The sequence below is a fragment of the Ictidomys tridecemlineatus genome, chromosome 10 (assembly GCF_052094955.1).
Source record: "Ictidomys tridecemlineatus isolate mIctTri1 chromosome 10, mIctTri1.hap1, whole genome shotgun sequence".
In the NCBI taxonomy this organism is placed as follows: domain Eukaryota; kingdom Metazoa; phylum Chordata; class Mammalia; order Rodentia; family Sciuridae; genus Ictidomys; species Ictidomys tridecemlineatus.
In genome coordinates this window covers 85,147,803-85,174,983 of record NC_135486.1, presented here as the reverse complement: position 1 = coordinate 85,174,983, position 27,181 = coordinate 85,147,803, and the positions used below count along the sequence as shown (strand labels likewise).

General features: G+C 36.2%; 1 protein-coding gene across 2 annotated transcripts in view; it reads left to right on the top strand.

Moving 5' to 3' along the window:
- Window positions 1-27,181, top strand: part of Tmem236 (transmembrane protein 236) — a 49,584-nt gene that overhangs the window by 11,038 nt on the left and 11,365 nt on the right. For both annotated transcript variants that reach the window (XM_078023351.1, XM_021726683.3), the window contains exons 2-3: window positions 15,393-15,465; window positions 18,882-19,023. In XM_078023351.1, the coding sequence (XP_077879477.1) occupies window positions 15,393-15,465; window positions 18,882-19,023 (215 nt within the window). The remainder of the gene's footprint in view (window positions 1-15,392; window positions 15,466-18,881; window positions 19,024-27,181) is intronic.

The following is a 27,181-nucleotide window of genomic DNA, read 5'->3' as shown; positions in this document are numbered from 1 at the left end:
AATAGTGGGGGAAAGAATGATATAAAACATACAAATTCTAAAAGTTGGTAAAAATACAGTTTATTAGGGTAAAATAAAATTTACCAGGTGTAGTGATGTATGCCTGTAATGCCATTGACTTGGGAGGCTGAGGTAGGAGGATCACAAATTCAAGGCCAATCTCAGTGACATAACAAGGCTGTAAGCAACTTAGTGAGACCTGTCTCAAAATAAAAAAAAAATTAAAAATGGGCTGGGGATGTAACTCAGTGGTAAAGCACCCTTGTGTTAAATCCCCAGTAACTTCCCCCTACACCCCTCCCCCCCCAAATAAAGAAAAATAGAAAAGAAAATGTAACAGAAAGGTAAAAGAAAAATTAGAATGCTCAAATGTGAACACAGAGCAAGCAGAAAAGACATAGCAAGTGATGTCTGTAAAGAAAGAGGATACGTTGATTTTTGTGCAGGGTGAGAGATAGAGGTTTAATTTCATTTTGCTACATATGGATTTCCAGTTTCCCAGCGCCATTTGTTGAATAGGCTATCTTTTCTCCAGTGAATGTTTTTGGCACCCTTGTCTAGTATGAGATAACCATATTTATGTGGGTGTGTCTCAGTGTCCTCTATTCTGAACCATTGGTCTGTAAGTCTATTTTGGTGCCAATACCATGCCATTTTTGTTATTATAACTCTGTAGTATAGTTTAAGTTCTGGTATTGTGATGCCTCCTGCTTCACTTTTCTTGCTAGGGATTGCTTTAGCTTTTCTGGGTCTTTTATTTTTCCAAATAAATTTTATGATTGCTTTTTCTATTTCTATGGAGAATGTCATTGGGATTTTAATAGGAATTGCATTAAATCTGTATAATGCTTTTGGTAGTATGGCCATTTTGACAATATTAATTCTACCTATCCAGGAGCATGGGGAATCTTTTCATCTTCTGAGATTTTCTTCATTTCTTTAGTGTTCTGTAGTTTTTATTGTAGAGGTCTTTCACCTCTTTTGTAAGATTGATTCCTAGGTATTTTATATTTTTTGAGGCTACTGTGAGTGTGGTAGTTTTCCTAATTTCTCTTTCAGTGGATTCATGGTTGATGTATAGGAATGCATTTGATTTGTGGGTGTTGATTTTATATCCTGATACTTTGCTGAATTCATTTATTAGTTCTAGAAGTTTTCTGGTGGAATAATTTAGATCTTATAGATATAGAATCATATCGTCAGCAAATAGTTATAGTTTGAGTTCTTCTTTACCTATTTGTATCCCTTTAATTTCTTTGTTTTGTCTAATTGCTCTGGCTAGAGTTTAAATCAACTCAAAGTGGGTCAAAGACTTAGACACTAGAACAGAGACCTTGTGCTCAATACAAGGAAAAATAGGCCCAAATCTTCACCATGTCAGCCTAGCATCTGACTTCCTTAACAAGACTCCTAAAGCATAAGAAATAAAATCAAGAATCAATAAATGGGATGGATTCAAACTAAAAAGCTTCTTCTCAGCAAAGGAAACAATAATGTGAAGAGAGAGAGCCTACAGATTGGGAGAAAATCTTTACCACATGCACCTTTGATAAAGCATTAATCTCTAAGATATCCAGAGAACTTAAAAAACTTAACACCAAAAAACCCCCCAAATAACTCAATCAATAAATGGCCTGCACAGAAGAAGAAATACAATTGATCAACAAATATATAAAAAAGTGTCCAACATCTCTAGCAATTAGAGAAAAGCAAATCAAAACTACTAAGATTTCATCTCATTCCTGTCAGAATGGCAGTCATCAAGAATACAGGCAACGATAAATGTTGGTGAGGATGTGGCGAAAAAGGTACACTCATATATTGCTGGTGGGACTGCAAATTGGTGCAACCATTATGGAAAGCAGTATGGAGATTCCTCAGAAAACTTGGAATGGAACCAGCATTAGTAACACAGTCACATCAATGTTTATAGCAGCTTAATTCACAATAGCTAAACTATGGAACCAACCTAGGTGTCCCTCGGTAGATGAATGAATAAAGAAAATGTGGTATTATATACTCAATGGAATATTACTTAGCTTTAAAGAACAGTGAAATTATGGCATTTGCCAGTAAATGGTTGTGGCTGGAGAATATCATGCTAAGCAAAATAAGCCAATCCCACAAAACCAAGGCAGAATGTTTTCCCTAATATGCAGATACTAATTCACAATAAGGTGGGGTGCACTAGGAAAGAATAGTGTTAGATTAGGTAGAGGACAGTGATGGGAGAGGAAGGGATGTGGAGATAGGATAGATAGTAGAATGAAGCAAACATTATTATTATTGTGTGTGTGTGTGTGTGTGTGTGTGTGTGTGTGTATGTGTGTGTGTATATATATATATATATATATATATATGATTACATAACCAATATGGTTCTGTAAAATGTACACTCAGAAAAATGAAATTATATTCCATCTATGTGTAATACATCAAAGTACATAAATGCATTCTACTGTCATGTATAACTAATTAAAAAAAAGTAAAATAAAAAAAATTGCAAAACAAAAAAAAAAGAAAGAGGATATAGACGAACTCTAGATAGGGCAGAGGGGTAAGAGAGAAAGGAAGTGGGCATGGGGTAATTAATTATGGTGGCATGTGATGATCATTACTATCCAAAGTACATGTATGAAAACACGAATTGGTGTTAATATACTATGTATACAAGCAGAAATATGAAAAATTGTGCCCTATATTGGTAATAAGAATTGTAATGTATTCTACTATCATATATAAATTTTAAAAATTAAAAAAATTTAAAAATAAAAGAGAGAGAACAAGAAAATTTGAGTATTATGGGGAGAAGAAAGGAGAGAAAGAGAAACAAACAAAAATATATGAAAGAAAACCAAAATAAAAAAAATCCTAATCCCTAGAAGACAAACCAAAAATTTTAAAAAACATTAAAAATGATAAAGATGAAAAAAGGAATATTTTTGCATGTATATGTGTATCTATGAACCAATTAGAACATCAAGAACATCAAATAAATAAGTATATAAATAATAAAATTTTAAAAAAATTAAAAGAGACAAAAAGAGAAATAAGGAAAATTAGATCAATGAAATGGCCAATACTATAGACAATGAAGGACATTTACTGCCCTTCATTCTCTTGTGTGTGTGTGTGTGTGTGTGCGTGTGCGCGTGTGCTAGAAACCATGGCCTCACACATGTTAGACAAGCACTCCACCACTGAGATGTCCTAGCCCTTCCTTCTGTGTTTTCTTGTGCCACGTACCCCTTATGGAGAACAAGGGTTGGGGGTTGTTAAACCCTTTCTTTTTTGTGTTGCTCACTGAGGTGCCAGCTGGAGTGGCCTAAAACTGATGTTGACCGGAATGGCTTTCAGCTTCCTTTCATCCCAGTGTAAGGTAAATAGAATGGGAAAAATTGTTTGATTGGACTTTTGTCTGGACAAACCAAATTGATAGCATTTCCAGGGTGGGGCTGGGGCAGAATTCTAAATGGGATGTTCCAGTGGCTGGGGCTGAGCTCTAATCAGGCCTTTGGGACTTTGTCAGGTGGTATCTTCTCTGGTAAGGTCAGATCAAAATACCCTTAATGTTGTGCAGTTAGTGATTTCTGCTGGGTGTCTGCATCTCAGAGACCTCTTGAGAATTCTTCTCAGGGCAGGGGAGCTAACCTCTTCACAGGTCTTACCCATTTGGTCATTCATGAATTTGGACTTTGCAAACTGAGTCCCCAAATACAATTACATACTCTTGTACAGCTTTCTGACCCTCTTCAATAAGGTCATGTGAGCCACCAGACTCAAAAGAAAAGTGAGTTGCACTCCCTTCCATATCTCTGACTTGAATTCCATCAGATGCAATCTTCTCTGTGCCTGTTTTGATCACAATCTGCTATGTGCACCCTAGTTACATAGCAGGTGCTTCCTAGGACAGAATGGCAATATTTGCTATGATCTCCTGGATCCCACAGCTGCAAGATTCGGCATGGCCTCTTGAAGATAGTTACTGTCTTCAGCTCTCCACATGCCAGTTGAGAAACAAAGAGTACTTTTCAAATACCTGTTTACTATGCAACTAAATTCAAACTACTTTTCTGTGTAGGATTTTCTATACCAATTTTGTCCATTGTGTTTTCTGTATGTGTGTGTGTGTGTGTGTGTGTGTGTGTGTGTGTGTGTGTGATTGCCTCCCTTCTGGTAAAATGTTACTGCTGCCACTGCCATCACCAGTTTGGGTGTTCAGTACCCCCCCCCCACCCTCATTTGTGGGTCTCTCAAAATCTCTGATGATCCAATATTGCATTTCAGTGAATTCTTCTCTCATCCACTCCACTGAGAAGAAGTACTCCCACTACTTGAATCCCCAGCTCTGGAACAACTAGGAATGCAACCTTCCTCTAATCTGCCATCTTGAATCTCTTATTCATTCTGATTTTTAATGCCAAGAGTATTTCAAGAAATTGCGACTCTCTTAATATCATTAGGATACATTTCTCCCAAAGATGAATGTTCCATTGTTATTTATATATAATTCCCAAAGTCTTGCATTTGGATATTATACATGTTAATATATACGATGTGTCAAATCTTAATTGCTAAATGATGATGATACAAATCTTATTGCTCTGTAGAAAGTAGGGATTGAAAGTATGAATTATTTTTGAAGAATAATAAGTCCAATAGTTGTGTATTTGAACTTTCATGGATCCTTACTATGCACAAATTTAATGTTGATGAGAGTATTTGGGAGCCTCCATGAAGGTTCATATTGGCACCATGCACACTTTGAGGCTAGTAGAGTCTGTCCCAGGAATACAGCTATGAAAGAGCAGAGCTGGGTTCAAATCCCAGCTTTGAAATTGACTTTGAGAGCTTGTGTGAGTTGTGTAAGTTCTTTGAACTTTTGTCTTCCCATGAACAAAACAGGGACAATCCAATTTCTTTCTTGTATGCCAAGAAACTGCAAAAGATTATGCATATAAAGACTTTAGCACAGTGCCTAACAGGTAGTAAGTACTCTATGAATGTTAGTGTTATTACCCTAGGCTGAATTTATTGTTGTTATTTAAACATGTTTTTGTTTAGCCCTTGGAGTGATCCTGATAAACAATAAAAGTGATGATAAACTGAAGACAATTATATGCTATCAGTGATATTCCTTGAATTTGGAGAATATTTTCTATCTCTATGTTTTGAGAATAATGAGTGCCAATATAGTGATATAATTAATATCTTATCAAGTATTTTGCATTTACACGTTGCTTTTATGTTTCAATTTCTCACTTAACCTGCATGACAGTGTTGTAAAGTTGACCAATTGGACTAATTCCTATTTTATAAGGGAGAAAACAATTTCACAGAGCACAACATACACTAAATCAACAATTGAACCTGAACTGTAATGCAGTGCTCTTTCCTTTACTTATTAACACTTCCTCATTCTTTTAAAACACTTATTCCTTTTTAGGGTTGCCTGCAATAATTCATAATGGACTAGGGAGATATTGGGAGGAGTAAAGAAAAGATATATCTCCAAATACCAAAGTGCATATTGCAATAAACGAGGGAGTCTTTTCCTGGAATACCAATAAATATGCAAAACCAGTGAGCTACAAGGCTAACCTGAAACTAGAGAAGCTCTCCACTGAGAAAGCACCTTGGGAGAAGGATAATGGAGAGTTCATGGAGATTCCCAGACTTTCTGGAGCTATATCTCAGGAATTCCCTTGGGTCTTTCAGAGTGCAACTACTTTAGACTGTAACATGTCAGGAATCCTGTATGGTGTCAAGTTTCAAAGACCCCTATATTTTAGGTTACATTTACTTTGCTTGAATCCTTAATGTTTGAGGAGAGTTTGATGCTGTGTGTTGGGTAGTGGTAATAGTGTGGTAGTAGGTATACTCATAGTAAAATAAGAGCACATATTTACTGAACATTTTCTATGTATTAAGCATAAGTTAAATCCCTAACCCTTCCATTTAAGAACTATAGTCCCCATTTTTTTTTTTTTTAACAAATGAGGAAATTGAAGCACAGGAGTTAAAAAATCAAACAGCCAAGGAAGAGTTGAGATGAGACTGCTGTGTGTCCAAAGCCTGGTCTCGGGAGCACCTGGCTGTTTGTAGCAGCACACACAGAAGAGACACACCATATCAGTAACAGCTGTGCACTGCTGCCCAGACTAGCTAATCTTCAAGAAGCAGAGCCTATTCTTTTTAGCACCTTGAGAGATCATTCGTTGGTAAAATTCCATTAACCAAACACTGGTGCTTAATAGTTACTTCCTTCCAGAACACTCCTGTGGATCTGTCACCTTCTCACACACTCAGTATCAATAACGTAGTCACACTTGACTGTAGTTTTTCTCTTCTTTTCTCCTACCATATCCCATAAATCAACAAGAGTATACTTTTTCTTTTCTCTCCCCGCCATATGCAATGTCCCCATATCCCATAACTTCGGTCTCTTCTCTCTTGCATCAGCTTCCTATTCCCTATTACTGTCTACTTTATCCCAATTGGACCTTTCTTTCTGGGTTCACCATATATTTGACTTTCTGGCATCGTTTCCCAAATTTTTGTGTATTCAGATCCAATGTTGGACTATTTGTCCTGATTGTTTTCATTCAAGGAAACATAAAAAGCATTTTGTTGATTAATTCTCGGGTCTGGCAACCTTCATCAACTGGTGTTCTTGCCTCTTCCCCTTATTTACTCCTAGAGCTTGTTGATGGGGCAGAATAGTCATATATGTTTAACAATAGATAGGATCTGAGAAACATGTTTCTTGATGTAATCAATAGCCATAAGATGTATGAGGCTACTTTTGGCATAACAGGGCATATTCTTTTATGGTAAACCTTTAAAATTAATTTTAAACTGTTTTCTTTGTTTTTAAAATATGTTTTGATTTTTAATTGACACATAGTAATCATAATATATGCAGGATATAGTGTGACATTTCAAAACATATACACATTATGTAATGATAAATTCAGAATCATTGGCATTTTTATCTCCTCAGACATTTATTGTTTCTTCCAGTTGGAAAAATCCAAATTCTTCTCTCCTAGCTCATTTGAAATATCAAGATAATGGTTGTCAACCCTGGTTATCCTACTGTTCTATAGAACATAAAAATGATTCCTTCTATCCAACTGTACCCCGTACTCATTAGGTATCTTCTCATCATTTCTCTCTCCACCATAACTGTCCCAGAAACATTTTTAATAAGTAGGAATGTACTCTCTAAAATAACAACAAAAGTATAATATAGTAAATACAAAAGCCAGTGACAGTAGTTTATTATCATCATTGAGTGTTTTATATGGTTCATGATTGTATTGCTATGCTTTCAGTTGACTGGCAGCTGAGCATATGTGTTTGTGCCAATATCACTACCAACATGTTCCACTGTGTTACGACAAAATAATGGCTACCCTATGACCACCTGATAAGCTAGCAGTCCCACTTGATTTTGTGATGGATGACATATCTTCCTGGTCTCCTTGGGGAGTCGTTACTAAACTTCTTAGCTGGAGAATCCCTATGGAATCCTTCATGTTCATAGTGATCCACTAGTCCACCCGAAGGGTTTGTTTAAAAAGCTATAAATTTACCTATTTGAATGTCTTTCCACTTTCCACTTCCCATTCACTCAATCCCTTTTTAAGTAAGTGTTTGCTGAGTAGCCTCTGACAGTGTGGCAGTCCTGTCTACAAGCTGACATCATGTGTACTAGCCACATACACATACCTGATGCCCTCACTATATCCTAGGACTTAGCCGGGCCTTCAAAACCATCTACCTGCTGCTTACTTGTTCAGACTCCTCCTACACACTCTTCATTCTAGCTAGTGCTATTCCCAGGCTACTGTAGGGTCATCCCTGACTCCCTTTGGCATTGCATTCTTCCTCAGGGATGTTGTAGTACACTGTGGAGATTACACAATTACATCTGATAAATTAAGGTGATTTAAAGCACTGTTCAATAAATTACTGCATTGTATGTGACCTCCCTCTACAAATCCTTTATTAGTCCAGAGAATAGAGTCATCACAACTTAACGCTGACACTTGGGGAGGTGTCTTCTTTTTCAACTCATTCTTTCTGCCTCACCCTCAGTCCCACCCCTGTTAGCACCCACCAGGGCCTTGCATCCAGCAGGTTTCCTGGACACGAGGTGTGTGGATTTAGGTTTATTAGAAGAGTGCTGTGCTTTAGAGGAGACAGAAGAAGTCTCACCCAGGCAAGATTTGAGCTAAACTTGGCAAAACAGAAGCAGGGGAATATTCCAGAGGAAAGGGATGACTATGAGGACTACATAAAAATTTTTAAGGGGTAGGAGAGAGCAACTTGCTTAGAAAGGAGAAGATAGAGAGCTGGTCAGTGCTTCAGAGTGGTTAACCTATTGAATTTTGCAGTCCAAAAGACCTAGATTAGAATTCTTTCACTTCCTGCTGTTGGAACTGGGGCAAATTATTTAAACCTTTGACATCAGTTTCATCATCACTAGGAGAATTGTGGGGTTTGGGTGATGTGTGTAGCATGCTTTTCTACAGTGCTTGGCATGTAGTATGAGCTTTTTAAATGTAATATAGACAGGGAATGTTATTATGTGTTGGAGAATAAGATCAGATTGTGGTCTTAGACAGGTAAGGTTGACTTAATGAGTTAGGTAAAAAAAAGAATCATATATTTCTGAGCAAGGTAGTCATATAATACACATGATATAAAACTTAGAACCTTGCCCATTTTTGTGTACTATTCAGTGCCATTTCATTCTAACTACAGTGAGATGAAATCTTAGTATAGTTTTGACTTGATTTGAATTTACTAAACTGATAAAGGTGTTGAATATATATTTTTTTCATTTAGTCATTTCCTGACTATTTGTGTTTCTTCTTTTGAGAAGTTTCTGTTTAGTTCATTTGACCATTTCTTAATTTTCCTTTCTTGGTGTTAAAAACTGACATTGTTGTGTGCCTTCACCACCATCCGTCCACAAAACTGTTTTCATCTTGCAAAATGGAAGCTCTATGGCCATGAAACAATAATTCCCCATTTCCTGTCCCCCAGCACTGTATATTTTAAGCAGGGCAGTGATAAGATGTGTTTTATATTTTAAAATATGGACATAATGTGGGCAGGCAAGAAGAGAAGTACTAGCTAACAGGAAGCAAGATAGAAAATATTTCAGATAAAGGATGATAGTAGATGAACGTAGCAGAGGATGACTTTTGGCAGTAAATCAGACAGAGTTGGATGATGGATTGAAACGGGTAGGGAGGAGGACTTGTGTTCTCTTTCAGACAGGCTAAGTTTGAATTGCCTCTGAAATCCAGGCAGAGATGTCAAACAGGTTTACAAGTTCCGAGCTCAGGAAAAGAGAAAGCATATATTTGTCATGGGCAAGTGGGTGGTATTTCAAGCCTTGGAAATTGATGAGGTAATCAAGGGACATAATTTAGATAAAGAGGAGGCTCAGGAATAATTGATGGGGCACTTTCCTCTTCCTAAGGTCAAGTTGAAAGTAATAGGGCCCTGTACATGGTTTAACAAGGGTTACATAGGGACCCTTTTTTCTGGTATATTTCTTATTGGTATAAATATTATATATATTGGTGGGATTTGTTTTTGCATGTTTGTTCATGTGCATGATATAACAATATAATTTGGTTATTATCATTCCCCAGTATTTCATCTTATTCTCTCCTCATCCTTCTAGATGAGATCTTTCCTTTACTCTATTGGTCTCCCTTTATTTTTCATGAGACATTCCCTCCAACCTTTTTCTTTCCTTTTTTTTTCTCTAGCTTCCACATATGAAAGAAAACATGTGACCCTTGACTTTTCCTGTTTGTGCTTAACATAATGTTCTCAAATTCTATCCATTTTTCTGCAAATGATATAAGTTCATTCTTCTTTACGGCTGAATAAAACTCCATTATGTATATGTAAAACATTTGCTTTATCCGTTCGTACATTGATAGACACTTATTCTTGCTCCATAGTTTGAATTGTGCTGCTATAAACATGGGTATGGCAGGTATCACTATACTATAATGACTTTACTTCTTTAGGATAAATACTGAGGCGATATGGCAGGGTCTCTTGAGTAATCTCTATGCTGATTTCCATAGTGGTTGTACTAATTGACAATCCCACACCAATGAAAAATCGTTACTTTTACTCCACTTCCTGTGCAGCATTTTTATTGTTTGTATTCTTGATGGCTGCCATTCTAACTGCAGTGAGATGAAATCTCAGAATAGTTTTGACTTGATTTGAATTTACTAAATTGATAAAGATGTTGAATATATTTTTCACTTAGTCATTTCCTGACTGTTTGTATTTCCTCTTTTGAGAAGTTTCTGTTTAGTTCATTTGAGCATTTCTTAATTTTCCGTTTTTGGTGTTAAATTTTTTGAATTCTTCATATATTCTGGATATTAATCTTCTGTGGAAGAATAGCTAGCAAAGATTTTTATCCATCGTGTAGGTCACATTGCTATTTCCTTTGCTGTGCAGAGGCTTTTGAATTTAATACCATCCCATTTATTCTTGGTATTATTTCCTGAGCTTTAGGAGTTCTACTGAGAAAATCATTGCCTGTGCCTGTATAAAGTAGTGTTGATCCTACATTTTATTCTAGGAATTGAATAATTTCTGGTCAACTTACTAGGTCATTTTAAAAATATTTTTTTATATTGAAGGACATTTATTTTATTCATTTATTTATTTGTGGTGCTGAGAGTCGAACCCACTGCTTCACACATGCTAGGCAAGTGCTCTACCGGCAGATCTTTGATCAATTTTGGAGTTGACTTTTGTGCAAGGTGATAGGGCTCTAGTTTTATTCTTCTACATACAGATACACAGTTTTCCTAGCACAATTTTCTCCAGTATGTTTTTGGCAACTTTGTCAAGGTTCAGATGACTGTATCTGTTTGAGTTTATTTCTGTGTCTTCTCTTTTATTCCATTGATTTGTGCATGAGTTTTTATGTCAACACCATGCCGTGTTTGTAACTGTAGCTCTCTAGCATAATTTGAAGAACAGGTATTGTGATGCCTACAGCATTGCTTTTTTCATTTAGAGTTGCTTTGATTATTTTGGGTCTTTTAGTTTTTAAAATAAATTTTAGGACTGTGGTTGTTTTTTTTTTGTTGTTGTTGTTCTGTGAAGAATGTAATTTGTATTTTGATGGGAATTGCATTGAATATGTGTATGCTTTGGGGAATATGGCCATTTGAATATTAACTCTGCCTTCCTATGAACATGGGAGGTATTTCTTTTCTTTCTTTCTTTTTTTCTTTTTGACTACATGCTGTATGTTTTTATTTATATGACTTTCTTTTTTTCTAGTTCCTAAAGGCATTTTTAAAAATTATTTATTTATTCTAATTTGTTATATATGATATCAGAATGCATTTTAATTTATTGTACTCATTCAGAGCCCAATTTTTCATGTCTCTGGTTGTACACATAGTAGAGTCACACCATTCGTGTCTTAATACATGTATTTGGGGTAATGATGTCCATCTCATCCCATGTCTTTCCTATCCCCATGCCCACTCCCTTCCCCTCCCTCCCCTTTGCCCTATCTAAATTTTCTCCATTCCTCACATGCTCCCCACCCCCCATCCCCAGTATGGATCAGTATCCTTATATTAGAGAAAACATTCAGCATTTGTTTTTGGGGGATTGGCTTACTTCACTTAGCATAATATCCTCCAACTCCATTCATTTACCTACAAATGTCATGATTTTATTCTCTTTTAATGCTGAATAATATTCCATTGTGTATATATACTACATTTTCTTTATCCATTCATCTACTGAAGGGCATCTAGGTTGATTCCACAGTTTAGCTATTGTAAATTGTAAATTGTGCTGCTATAAGCATTGATGTAGTTGTATTACTATAATATGTGGTTTTTCAGTTCTTTGGGTATAAACTATGGAGTGGGATAAGTGGTTCAAATGGTGGTTGCATTCCCAGTTTTCCAAGGACTCTCCATACTGCTTTCCATATTAGGTGCACCAATTTGCAGTTCCACCAGCAATGTATGAGTGTGCCTTTCTCCATGGGAGGTATTTCTATCTTGTTTTTGTCAATGTCTTTCTTCAGTGATCTATAACTTTCATTGTAGAGGTCTTTCACCTTTAGTTGGATTAATAAAACTATTGTGAATGGGATGGTTTTTCCTGATTTTTTTATGACTAGATTTATTATTAGTACACAGGAAAGCAACTGATTTTGGTTTGTGGATTTTATAACCCTACTTTGCATAGTTTATTATTAGTTCTAGCTATGTTCTGATGGAAGTTTTCCCATCGTCTAAGGATAGGATCATATCATCTACTAACAGAGATAATTTGACTTTTTCCTTTTCCATTTTTACTTCTTTTGTTTTTTCTCTTGCCCAATTTCTCTGGCTAGAATTTCTAGTATTATATTGAAGAGAAGTGATGAGAGGAAACAGCCTTGTCTTGTTCCTGATTTTACAGGAAATGCTTTCAGCTTTTCCTCATTCTCAATGGAACAGGAATAGTGGGGTCAACAATTGTCAACAGCAAAAATAAAACATAACTATGAACTAGATGTAGCATTATGGTAAGCAACTAGTGTCAGCTATACCATCTACCATACCAATAACTGAAACACCATGAACTGGGGGCAGCAATTTTATAAACCAAATAAAAGATGGCAAAAATATAATTCATTAAGAGAAAAAGAAAATGTGATAGGAAGGTACAAGAAGGTTTAGAGTATTCAAATATGAAGTGAAAGAAAGCAGAAGAGATGTAGCAAGTGGTAGCTATAAAGAAAAAGGAGACAAAGAAAAGAAGCAAAGCAAGTAAAGAGAGCATGAAAGTAAGAACAAGAGAGTTTGGCTATTAGAAGGGGAAGAAAAGAGAGAGACAACAAGAGAAACAAACAAAAACAAAAAAAGCCAAAATAAATGAACAACCCTCTCCCACCCCAGCCCTCAAAAAACAAGATAAAGAAAAACAACAATCATGGAAAATGCTAAGAATAATAAAAAAGAGACAGTATGTATATGCATAAATAACTAGGAACCAATTAGCACAGCAAGAACACTAAAAAGAATTTTAAAAGGCAGGGTGGAGGGGATACTTAATGCAAAAGAATTATCTCCACTGAGATGGAAAAAACTTTCAATAAAAAACTTTGAATGGATGTTCACTGCCTGTGTCCTCTTGTACTTTATTCTTGGACTGTGTACCCATAGAGAAAGCAAAGGCTGGGAGTTGTTAAACACTTATTATTTTTGTGTTGAACCCCAAGCTACCACCTGGAGTGGCTTAAAGCTGAAGCTGGTTGAAATAGCATTCAGTTTCTTTTCTCACCAGTATAAGGCAGGATAGAATGGGAAGTACCCTGGATTGGACATTTATCAGGACAGACCAGACTGATATACTCCCAGGGTGGGGCTGCTGCACAATTCTAAGTGGGAAGTTTCAGAAGCTGGGACTTAGCTCTGACAGGCCTTCCAGGACTATTTTGGGTGGTATCTGCTCTAGAGAGATTACATTAACACACCCCTAGGGTTGGGCAGATGATGGTTTCTGCTGAGCATCTGTATCTCAGGAGTGTTCCCAGAACAGTATTGGTGGGGTAAGGGAGCTAACCCTCTGAGTTTCACATACCACCACCCATGAATATGGCCTTTCCAGGTCTAGTCCCCAGTGCAATCATGCCCACTGGTTCAGCTTTCTGGCTTTTTTTTTTTTTTTTTTTTAAGCTGATCGTGTGAGCTGCCAAACTCCAAGGGAAAGCAAGTTGCACTCCTCTCCCTATCTCTGACTTAATTCCCACTAGGTAAAATCTTCTGTGTGCCTGTTTCAATTGTGTTCTGGTAGGCACACTCTCAGATGTAGGGCAGGTGCTTTCCAGAACAGTATATTTGCTGTGCTCTCCAGGATTGCTATAGCACCAAGCTACAACCTGTGGCTCTTGCTTCAACTCTCCACTTACCAGTTGAGAAACGGAACACTTGTCAAACACTAGCTCATGGTACAATCTCCAGTTCATTTAAGTTCAGACTACTTTTCTGTCCCACAGGATTTTCCATACCAAATTTGTCCATTGTTTTTCTGCCTGTGCTTTTTTTATTTCTCCCCTCTGTGGTGAACCGGTGCTGCTGCCACTGCAACAATTAGCTTGGCCCCAATTTACTCCTTTTTCCCCCTTTTGTTCAATGCACCCAAATTTCAGAGTCCTAAGATTCTCTGTCTGATATTGAATTTCAGTGAATTCCCTCTTTGACCCATCTCACGGGAGGAAAAATACTCCTGCCACATGAACTCCCAGCCAAGCAGCAACTGCAAATGTAGCCTTAGCTTTTCTCTTCTCTGTACTCTACCATCTTGACTTCTCCCTTAGGGAGCTGTGTATTGCAGGAGCACAGGTCTGGACTCACACAAAGAAGCAAAGTTACCAATTTCAAATCCCATCATAACTGGTGTTAGCCATGTTTTGCTGGGTCTGGCTAAGAGTGAGGACATTCTACCCTGCTAACTTATGTCTACACCTACAACATCTACCAGAAGGCAAGGACAGGGCATGCATGATAAAGTCAAGCAGAAATTATTAACAATTTGAAAATGTTCAAAACGTATTATATAAATGTAATTAATATAAAAATGTTTTTAAGAAAAGAGAAGGTAAATATTTCATCATAAAAAACTTTTGAATTGTCTTCTCATAAATCAGTGAAGCCAAACACCATTTAATTTTCTCTGTCATAAGATATAATATTATAGTTATAGTATATCTCCATAACCATTTGATGATTTGATTTATTTATTATGTAAGTTTTCAGAAGTGATCCAAAAAGAAGTTTGAAAATTTTGTCATTTTTATAAATGTGTGACTTTTTTTTTTTTTTGGTTAAAGTAAAAAAAAGTTTAAATGTTTTTACTTTAAATGATCTTTATCTATTAGTTTGTCATTCCTAAATTTAATTAAAAAAATAAGTTTTACAACATGGGGTACAGTATTGCTTGAGAATTTGTACTGTTTTTTTTTTTCTTAGTTGGTCCCCAGAGCTTGCTTGTCCTCTTGAGTAGGTTTTGAAGTAATAAATTACGGAAATGTTAAATGTCATTGAATGGGTACTTTGATGCTTTCTAGATTCTGTGGTTTGTTAGTTATTCAGATTATCTGGAAATCCGTCTCCCCTTTGCTCGAGAAAACAATTCTGTTTTTTGCACATGTTCCTTTTTGCCATCCTCAAACATTTGGGAAATGGAAATAGGGAAGCAGTTAGCTTCTTAGAAAAACTATAGATGAATGGAACAGGAACTGCAAAATTAGCAAAATGTAACAGGAACTGTCGATCTGGTACATTATTGCTTTGCTTATTTTTTTTCTCCTTTGCTAGGAGACCCGTTCTGATGATGTGTGTAGTACTCACCACCCTTCCCAGCTTCAGCTTTTCTATAGCAGTGACTGAGGTATGGAATTTTGATTTCTTCTGCTGCAAGGTTTTGAAATTTAAAAAGTTTCCTGTTATTGGAATTTGATTGAGCAGCATACCCCCCACAAAAATTGTGTAAAGCTATGTAATCTAGTTTTCTTTCAAATTAAAATGAGATAATTGTTATGTTGAAGTTTAACATTTAACATTTAATTCTGTTCTAAATGGAAAATTACAAGGTCCAAATGAATAACCTCTCACATGCTTAAGATCTTTATTAAAGATATCCGTGCTGGACATAGTGAGACACACCTATAATCCCAGTGACTCGGGAGGATCTCAGCCTCAGCAATTTAGCTGAGGCTATAAGCAACCCAGTGAGACCCTTCCTCAAAATTAAAAAAAAAAAAAGGTCTGGGAATGTGGCTTAGTGGTTAAGTGAACTTGGACTCAATTCCCGGGGGAAATAAAAAAAGAAAAAAAAATCCCTGGATAAACGCTTTGCACCTGACGTCTACTTAAAAATGACATTATGTTTTGACAAAATATGGCTACAAAAAGGACTTCGATGGGCATCCATAAGTAGGAATATTGTGGGTACTACTTGTAGTCTGTGAACCTTTTATTTTCCAAGAAGGTCAAATTGGAATGCTCCACTAATCTTACTAATTTGCAAGTTGCTGAGAAATAGGAAGAGAGTAACTTGGGAGATTTCCAAGAGCTTTGCAAATTCACTTTACAACCTCCCAAGAAAAACCACTATAGTAAAATGGTCTTATATCTGGAGTTTGATGGCCCTTTTGGTTCATTTCTATGATCTATCTATCGCCCCCTGTTACCTATTTTTCTTTCCTCTTTTTCTTATATTTTCACTGAGGTGTAACAAACAGAAATGTTCACAAAGCATAAATGTACCATAGTGATGTAACACAAAGCAAACCCTGGTTCAAATACTACTGAGGTCAAGAAATAAAACTGAGCCCACTCTAAACCATGCTCCTCTCAATGATGACCTTTCCTTTCTCCCCAAAGGTAACTTCTACCTTAACTTCTACCTCATAAGTTTACTTCTTTTAAAATTAATTTTTAATGAAAAATCAAATTAAATGTCCTTTATATGTAAATGAACATATAATCTCTGTCTATATTATCATGTAACATATATATATATATATATATATATATATGATCTTATATATATATAAAACATAAATCATGACTGGCTTCTTTTATTCAAAAGTGTGATTGTGAAAGTCATTCTTTTTTTTAAATATTTTTTTTGTTAGAGCATCATAATTGTCATACATAGTAATCGAGTCATCCATTTTTTTAAGTGTATCTGTAGTTCGTTGCTGTTCACTGTTTCATTTCATGCAGATATTACAGTTGGCTACATGCAATGGCACATGCCTATAATCCTAGCGGCTCAGGAGGCTGAGGCAGGAGGATTGCAAGTTCAAAGCCAGCCTCAGAACTCAGTGAGGTACTAAGCAATTCAGTGAGACCCTGTCTCTAAATAAAATACTAAAAAAGGGCTGGGAATGTGATCCTGAGTCCTTTTGTCAGTACCACAAAAAAAAAAAAAAGAAAAGAAGATATTACAATTAATAAATGAATGAATGAATAACACAACATAGTAATGAATAACACAACACAGACAAGCCCAGTCCAATAATTCAAGTTATTTATCAGTTCTAACTTGATATTCATTTCAGATGTTTCCAGTTTTGGCTATTACAAATAATGCCACTGTGCACATCCTACACAAGTCTTTTGTACACATGAGGCATATTTCATTTGGTTAAATTCATAGAAGTAGAACTGATGAGTCATAAGATATTGAAGTGTTTGTCAACAACTAGTGCCAAACTAGTTTCCAAAGAGATCTTAACAGTACAGAACCCACTAACAAAGAATGAGCATTCCTATTGCTATGCATGCTTACCAACACTTGAGTTGATTTGAAAGTGTCTTTTCCACATTCAGATTACAATGCCTTTGTTGGTTATGATTTGTGCTCTTGACTTCCCTTCATACTCTTACTGATATCTTTTGATAAACAGAAGTCCCTAACTCAAAAACAGACCCATTTATCAGTTTATTTTCTTTATGAATAAAGCTTCTGGTCACATATTTGAGAAGATTTTGTTGTACTGTAAATCTGAACCTCAAAGTCATAAACACATTCCACCCTCTTACATTTCGCAGGCTGTGTTACTTTTTCATTCTCTTTTGGACTGACAGTCCATCTGGAACTGATTTTTGTATATGTTGTATACTTGAGAGCCAAATGTTATTTTATTTTTTTTTGCAAATAACATCCAATGAACTAAGCATCATCTAGTAAAAAGCCCACCCTTCCCACATTTCTCTGTAGTCTTGGTTTTGATATAAGATGCACATACACATAACCTGGGATTTTTAGGCTGTCTGATATACCCCATTGCCTGCTTTTTAATTCCTGGGCTAACAAACACCACATTGTCTTCATTCTTATAGCTTTACAATGGTTCTGCACACCCAGAAGAGCAAATTGTCCTATCTTCTTTTTCTTCTGGAATTTCTTTCCTTTTGTATTTCCACATAAATTTTAAGAATGCTTGTTATTTTCCACAAAAATTCAAACAGCATTTGAATTTGCATTGAATGATATCCTTTTCTCAAAAGTCTCATTTTTAACTCTTGGTCATTGGTATTTAGAAATAATTCATTCATTCTGAGGAATTTTCTCCATGTATAATCATCTAGTCTATAAATAATGATACTGTTTGTCTTCATTTTCAGTACTTAACCTGTATATATATATATATTTATCTTATTACACTGGCTAAGGCCTCCAGTACAATGCTGTATAGAAATGGTTATGGGAAAACCTTCAACATTTCACCATTAATATGATGCTTGCTAAGGGCTTTTTCTAGGTACCTTCTCTGCAGATTAAGGAAGAAAGCCAAGTTGGGTTCACCTGGGCTCTCCCTCCTTGGAAGATCTAAAAGGCCAATAAGCTCTGTTTAGCAGTGGATTTGGAAGGATTGACCATTGCACTATTACTGAGAACTGGCTATTATATTTTTGCACACATTTACTAAGCTTCATCTACAATGAAAAACTCTTCAATTTGTTTGAACCCTTATTCCCTCTTAGGAAATGGTTCAAACCTTGTGCAGTTTAAAACTCGAGAAGCTTACAACCAAACTTTAAATTTTTCATAAAATGTGTTTATAATTAACTTAGCACTCTTAGCAGAGTATTAAAAGAATTTTGAATAAAGAAAGCACAATCAGGGCTGGGGTTGTGGCTCAATGGAACAGCACTTGCCTAGCATGTGTGAGGTACTGCATTCAATCCTCAGCACCACATAAAAATAAATAAATCAAATAAAGATATTGTGTTTATCTACAACCAAAAAAAAGCACAATCATTGAATGAGTCTAATTGATTTTCTAAAAACAGGTTCAAAAGAACATCAATGGCTCTGCAGATTTATTGCCTGATGCCTTACCTGATCTCCCAGTGTCCCTGGTTCTGTTATCCTTGATCTTGGTTGATATAATTGAAAAAATCAGGATATATCCCCTCAGAGGAAGTGAAGAGAGTAAGTATTCTCCTGAATATAAATATTTTTTAAAGTTTGATATATGTTTTATCTTTCGGCTACTCTGTTTTTTGATGGTAGGTTCGATGATACCATTTTTTGGGGTTAACATTACTGATAAAAGATTGAAAATGAAGATATCTGAACATAACTATTTTTAAACCTCCTTTGATAGTCAGTTATTTCTTGTTTGCATTTTGGTAGTACTGATAAATAAATACATTTGTCAAATATTTAATGCTAAAAACTTTAGTGGTTATCCTAACAAGGAAATTATCTAGTTCTTGAAGATTTATATTTTTTTTTCTAGGAATTGTCTTAAATCTTTAAGTTTAGATGAATTAAAAAGTAGTTCAGATACCTTTGTTATGGGAATTATTATGACCATTACAGTTGTGTCTTAAAGAATTATGTGTTTTTAGTTGTGGATTATACAAAAATCAAAGATTGCACTAATAAAACCAAGATACACCATATTCCTCCAGAGTGATTCAGTTGTTTATTCAGTCATAAATTCCTTTAGCTTACATTTAATTTCATGTCATAGTTTGTATAATATTTTATTGCTTGGCTGAGGTTTTGTCATGCTATACATTTGAAATGGGCACATATTGTAAGATCACTTCCTGATGGGGTGGAAAGAATGAGCTATAGAAGCATGCTTCAGAGTGACAGGGTAACTACGAGAGCCAGTCAATCATTTATGGGTCGGGCACCACCAACCACCCTTTCAGTCTTTCTTGAATCACAAAATGAAAGCAAAACTGAATTGGAGGCCATCAGGAATTCTGAGCCTCTCATTTTGCACTTTGTTCTTAGGTGGGAGATGATGGGCTGTTATACTTAAAATGACACAGGTGACAAGGAAGTAAGATGGCACTGAGCCTCTTCCTCCCCCATTGAGGAAAAAGCACTCCCAATTACACCTCTTCTCCAGAGCCAAGTGTATCTGTCTTAAACTGAAGAGATTTGGGAATATATAAATCCTTTAATTCATCTCTTGACTCTTTAAAACCACAAATCTATTTTGAAAGCAGACTGTGATGATCGTGTTTTCTGTTGAAGTGAAAATTCTCTTTTTAAAAATGCACATTTTTGGTGAGGAGAATAAATTAATGGCATCTTATTTCAGTTAGTGAGGAGTTGGAGTTTTAAAGGGGATTTTTTTTTTTCTCTGTATCCAGCAGTAAGGATGACTGTGGGAATCAAAATAAAGGATTTCAAAAAAGTGGGTCTTGGAGAAGACTCCAGAACATCTTGTAAAACTTATTCTTATTTTAAGATGCTCCTTTTTGAGCTCTTTGCTGCCCAAATGTAGAAGGGGTAATTAATATATGGTTTAATGGTTCCACCAAAAAAACCAACATTTTGACAAATACCTTTGTAAATATTAAGGGTACATACATACAATTTTGATGCAAATTTTTAACTCAGTCTCCTATACATTTTAATATGCATGTTACTATAATAAATCATGTGAATTTTTAATTCATGGGGTATTGCCATTTATCCCCTGGGGCTTAACTTAATAATTAAAAACATTAAGATATAAATCTTGGGTGGGTACCAGAGATTGAACTCCAAACAACAACAACAAAAAGATATAAGGAATTATTTCAATAATTTTGTATTTGTTTGGATTGGCCTTGTGGCCTAAAATATATTGTACTTGGGAAAAAGTTTTATGAGCAGCTGAAAATATGTATTTGCCTATTGTTTTTTACAATATTCTGTAGATATCAAGTCCACTTTATAGTATTTTTTAAACATAGGTAAGATTTTATAGTTAAAAACAGGGCTAATTTTTTGCAACTGAAAGCTAAACCATATCATGCATAATCAGTATCTCATAATCACAATGCATTTGGAATAATCACCATGGCAAACCTGTGTATATTGGATTTTGAGAGAGCAGAATTAGAAATAAAATGATCCAACAACAACAACAAAAAGATATAAAACTTAATACATAGATTGGAACCTAAGCAAGTATACTCTAAATATAGTATTATTCCATGTAGGACTTCAGAATCAAAGAAATGGGGTGGGAATGGATGGTGAATAAGGTTTAGACAATTTGGGAAAAATAAGTATATTCTGTGCTCTGTTCAGATAATTTGAAATACATACATATCAATTAGTTTGTAACAGTCTTGACTTTATACTATATGAAACTAAGGTAGACTAAAGTGCTTGGATTTATGAACATTTATATCCTCCTTACCAACTTAATTCAAAGCTACAAAATTTTGATCTTTGTGTATCTTTTCCTTTTCCAAATCTTAAATAAAATTATTCTTTACATTATTTTATGTATGAAATATGCAGAACCATGGAATCCTTCCTGTTAACTTGGAATAGAAAGTTTCCCATTGGAAACACCGATGTTACCATTGGAAATACCTCCATATCAATTGATTACCATGTCACAGTTCTGAACTCATCCTTTCGTGTCTGTGATAGCATCACAGACACACACAGGGCGGAATAATATCAATCCCCAGTGATATAAACAAATGACAAGAATAGAATGTATAGTTTGACTATCCCCCACTTACTGGTTTGTGGATACAAATGCATCCATCTCAAGTTTGTGAGCTGAGTTCCAACCTTTTAAAGACAGGACCTGCATCTCCTCTTCCACTCCCATCTTGTTCCTGTTCCTAATTTAAAATCAGATCCGTGGTGGGTCTCTTCCATTCTCATGTGTTGGTTCAGACTATTGGATGTCCAGTTGCTCCTGCTTTACTATTAGCTGCCCCTCTGGGGCACAGAGAGTCCGGTGTGCTGCTTCCCACCATGCCTGCTGGTCCTTGCCCTAAACATGGTTAGTCCTGTGGTTGTCTTTGGGATATGACATGATGCCCTGTGGTGTTTTAAGTAGACTGATTACAGCTGCCAGTTGGAATATTGACTTCAATCCACTGAATTCTATTTTTTTCTGGATATGTTTAGAGACTTCTTTTGTTTGGAAACAGTCTTTTATCCCCAGAATGTACATGTATCAACAGTTTGCCTGTCGATTTCAAGTAATGGTCCTTCTTCTCCATTGGGAACTGTTGCTGTCCTCCTCCCCATAGCTGAACCTATTGAGCCAGACTCCTTTTTTTGAGGTGTTTTCCCCCATGGGGGACTCACACTTTCTCCTTACACGAGGATTCCTTATATTGTCTGAGCCTGTAATCATGGTCATTATTTGATTCTTCTCCCTTGCCACTACCTAGATTCCTCCACCCTGCTATAAACCAGCAGATACAAACAGGCCCATCATGAAGGTGTGTCCATGGCTAGGAGTTTTCAATCCTACCTGTGGGACTTATTTAAATAGTATTCATAGCCCAGCTTGGACACCATGTTACAAAATAGTATGAGAAGATATAGTTAAACTACTATGGTGCTCTAGGGGAAGACAAGCTTAATTTTTCTCTATAGTGTTAGAGGTCATAAAGGACAAAAGTAGGGATCTGGGGTTTGTAGGAGTTGTAGGTGAACATGGTGAAGAAAGTTTTTGACGTCAGAGGAAGGTTACACCTCAAGGAATGCAGGTGTGCATAAAGGTGAAAGGATGTGTTTGGGAAGTACAGATAACTTCAGCTGGATTTCACACCCTGAATCAACAAAAACTGTTGCCACAGTGGAAATGACTTTCTTAAAATCAATTGCTACTTTCTTATCAAGTTGTCATTTGGAAACCTACGAGGCTGCTTTCAGGAGCTGGTATGAAAACCTGGGTAGAAGGTAAGAGTGGAAGTGGGAGAGATTGAATTGGGGAGTTTAGAGGATCCAATTTCTACTTCAACCAGATTAGGAATGATAAGTAAGATTTCAACTGAAATACAAATGCTAAATATTTTAAAACCAATACTCTAAGGCCTTCATTTAGAACTGCCGGCAGTACTCATTTCTAGGGTAGTGGCCAACTCTTTACCTCTCTAGGTCTAATTCTCTGGGAATTGTGACTTTGCACAGTGCTCCGGGCAAATTCAGCTTTGCTGGTAAAGTAGGCCCATCATGGTGGACTCTACAATTTCTGAGACACAACATTTATGAAAAGCATATACATTTTTTAATATGCCATTTCAAATTGTCTTAATTTTAGTGTTGTATTTTTTCAAAAGGATACATATCCATTTTCATAGAAATAAAAAAGGGAACATAATCCCATAATCTGGAGATTTATAATTAATAACATCTTATTGTATAGTGTTCAGTTAATGGATTTTTGTAACTTTTTTCCCCCTTTACAATATGTAGGTAGCTGTTATTCTTGTGATTACATAATCATCCCCTGCCTCATTTTTATTGGTCAAATAGTATTCCATCATGTTAGCGAACCATGATATATGTAGCTAATCCTATGTTGTTGGACACTTAGATTTGTTCTGGTTTTACTGTTATAAGCACTGCCACTGCCAAAGGACAAGGTATGGTTAGAATGAGTAAGGCCATGTGTATTTGAGTTGGGGAGGAGAAACAAGTCATGGTAGAGCACATTCATGTATTGTAAGGCATAGGTTGTCTGTGTTTAAAGGGACCCTGTGATGTGTCTGGGAGACAGAAACCACTCAGTGAGGTAACTGGCCAAAAAGAAGCTGGGGATGGAGAGAGTTAACTGCTACTGGATCAGAGCCGAATGATATCAGGATGATGACTGCAGAGTGTCCTCAGAAGACCTGGAGCATCTGCTCATGCCCAGACTTCTTGGCAACAATGCTGCCCGAAGAAAGTGACTATTATGGACTGGCTGCACATGTGGAGAAATATAGAAGGGGCCCATAAGGGGATTGTACGAACAGTACGGTGTGGTAAGAGTGATTTGGCTGCATTAGAGCTCACTGCCGAGTCAGAAGTGACTTGCTGGAGATGAAGTCAACAGGCTATTTGAGTGGAAAACCTCAGCACTTGCAAAGGAGGTGGTTTCCACTGTCACATCAGTGAGAGGTGCCAGGTATGGTGTTGGCAGGGTAAAGTTTTCAAATAAATCTGCTCACAGGGGCCCTAGTCCAGTTCCTTCTGTGCAGTCTCTTTAATACCCAAAGACTTGAGCCAAGTGCTACAGGGACCTCAGTAGCACAGATGATTCTTTCCAGAGGTGAAATGCTTAGATGCAGAATTTCTGGCTCAGCGACCACATAAGATTTTAAGACTTTTTTATGTCAGTAATCAAATTGCTTTCTCTAAAAAAAAAATGTTCTAATTTACCTTCTAAATGGCAGTGTAAGGAAACACCTGCTTCTATTCAACCTTGTAACTTATTCCATTTTATCTTTGCCAATTTCACAGGCAAATAGTATCTTATTACCATCATAGTTTGCTTTTATAAAGTAGGAGACATGTTTGACATTTTCTCATAGGTTTTTTTTTTTTGGCAATTTAAAGAAAAATAATGTATTTATTTCCTTGATCTGTTTTTGTGATGGTATATCCATTTTTTTGAACCAAGGATTCATGAATTCTATAAATGTTAAGGAAGTTAAGTTTTATCTGTCATATATGTAAGCATATATTTAAGAGTTATCATTTGCCTTTCGGTTTTACTATGATTTTTTATTTTTATTTTTTGTGGTGCTGGGTATTGAACCCAGGGCCTTGTGCATGTAAGGCAAGCACTCTACCAACTGAGCTATATCCCCAGCCCTACTATGATGTTTTTGATTTCAAGATTTTTACCGTTGGCATAGTTTAAGCTATCATTCTTTATTGGTTCAGTCTTTGGTATTATGCTTTAAAAGTCTTTTTTATAATTTTTACTAAAAGTGTAAATTATTTGTCAGTTATTTTTTTTTCAAAAAGTTATATTTAAATGTTTAATGAAGAAAAGTTGAATTCTCTGTAGGGTGCAAATTGGTTAATGTATAAATAGCTAAGAAATTAAACATGTTAATTGTTTTGGTCAGCTTTTTCATCACTGTGACTGAAAGATCCAACCAGCACAATTTTAGGGGAGGAAAAGTTTATTGAAGGGCTCATAGTTTCAGAGATCTCAATCCATACACAGCAAACTCCATTCCTCGGGGATCAAGGTTAGTCAGAGCATCATGGTGGAAGAGTGTGGTGGAGGAAAGCAGCTCACATGATGATCAGAAAGCAAAGAGAGAGGCTCCACTTGCCAGATACAAATATATACCTTAAAGTCATGTGCCCAATTCCCACCTCCTCTGGCCACAATTTACCACTTCAGTTACCAGCTAATTCCTATCAGGGGATTAATTCACTGATTGGGTTAAGACTCTCACATCCCAATCATTTCTCCTCTGAACTTTCTTGCATTGTCTCATATCTGAGTTTTTGGGAGACAACTCACATCCAAACCATAACAATAATCAATATATTAACTTACGTGATCTGGCAAAGTTTTTTGATTTATGCCTCTATCTTATTTCTTTTTAGTATCAGGAATTGAACTCAGGGCCACTTAGCCACTGAGCCACATCTCCAACCCTATTTTGTATTTTATTTAGAGACAGGGTCTCACTGAGTTGTTTAGCGCCTTGCTTTTGCTGAGGCCGACTTTGAACTTGGGATCCTCCTGCCTCAGCCTCCTGAGCTGCTGGGATTACAGGTGTGTGCCACTGCATCTGGCTAATTTTTATCCATTTTTTCCAATAGCTACAATGTTTCAAACAAACAATAGAGTGCTTTACAAACATAAATGCAAAGTATAATCATTCATATCAACTAAATCTGAACCATTGGGGATAGGAATTAGGCACGTACAGATTTTCAAAAAGAAAATATCATTGAATGATTCTGATTTTTTAATCTTTAATTAAGGGCAGGGCAGTATTTTTCATCCTCGGCTATATATTAGAATCAACTATGGAGCTTTAAAATGTTTTGACACCAAGGTGCATCCTCAGATATTTGCATCTTGGAATGAAAGCCAGGCACTAGGAATTTTTAAAACTCTCCAAGGGGTTTACAATCATGAAAATAACAAGGAAGAATGAAAAGAAAGCAAGTGGGGGAAATTACAATTAATGATGCCCTATTTTTTTTTTTTTTTTGTGAAACAGGAAGCACATTTTCTGCTGAGAACAGTGGAGATGAGTGATAGGGAGAGACTAACGGAATGTGGAAGCTCTGGAGTGATCACTACAGGGTAGTGGATGAGCCAGGCCTTTACAGTAAGGAGTGAAACAGGAGCATGTTCTGCCACCAATAAAGATTATGTGGTTTTTTTTTTTTTTTTTTGGTGATACGTAGAAATCTGGGCATTGATTGTAGAAAAGGTAGAACTATAAAACTGATTCAGATTAGGAGTTTGTAGAGCAGGAAAAGGAACTGTTCCTTCCTGTATTATTTCTTTTTGATATTGACTTGTCAAAACAATTTGTTAGCTTGGCATGGTGGAACACACTTGTAATCTCAGTGGCTCAGGAGGCTGAGGCAGGAGGATCTAGAGTTCAAAGCCAGCCTCAGCAAAAGCAAGGTGCTAAGCAACTCAGTGACACTCTGTCTCTAAATACAAAAAAAACAAAAACAATTTGCTTTTCCATCTTTTTTTAAAATGATGCTGGGGATAGAGCCCAGGGCCTCACACATGCTAAACATGCTCTTTATCCAGCCCCCAAGCATAATTTTTTAATGAATAGCAATGATGATTTTATTGAAATTTAAAGTTATTTCTGAGGAGTCGGGGCCACCTATTAACACATATGCAGGGGCTCTTAATTGTGGGTGCCCAGCAGCATAATACACACATATGAGCTCTGTCTACAGATAGGAAGAGGAGAACCTACCATCTGTAAAATTTTAAAGCTCCATAACAATCCTGATGCCCACTCTGATAAGAATCCTCAATTATAGAAAGTATTAGGAGCTGTGACTAATATCAAGGTAAAAGTCGAGAAGCCAAATCTAAATTCCTAAAGAAACTTGCTTTCCAGATTTTCTTGAAATGTAATATATCACACCTTAACCAGATAGAATGCAAGAGATGTCACAAAGGATAAAGGGGAAGGGGCAAGGAATGGCAGGGAGTGGGGTGCTTTTTCTGAATAAAATGAATGGCATTTTGAGTTCCTCTTTGTCTCTTTTTAAGAAATAGCTTATTATACAGTATGAGTCCAGAGTGAGCTGGATTTCCATAACACAGTGTTTTGCAATGTGTCCAGGGATGAGAGTGAGGAACACTGTGTTCAGGGCCATGCCAAAT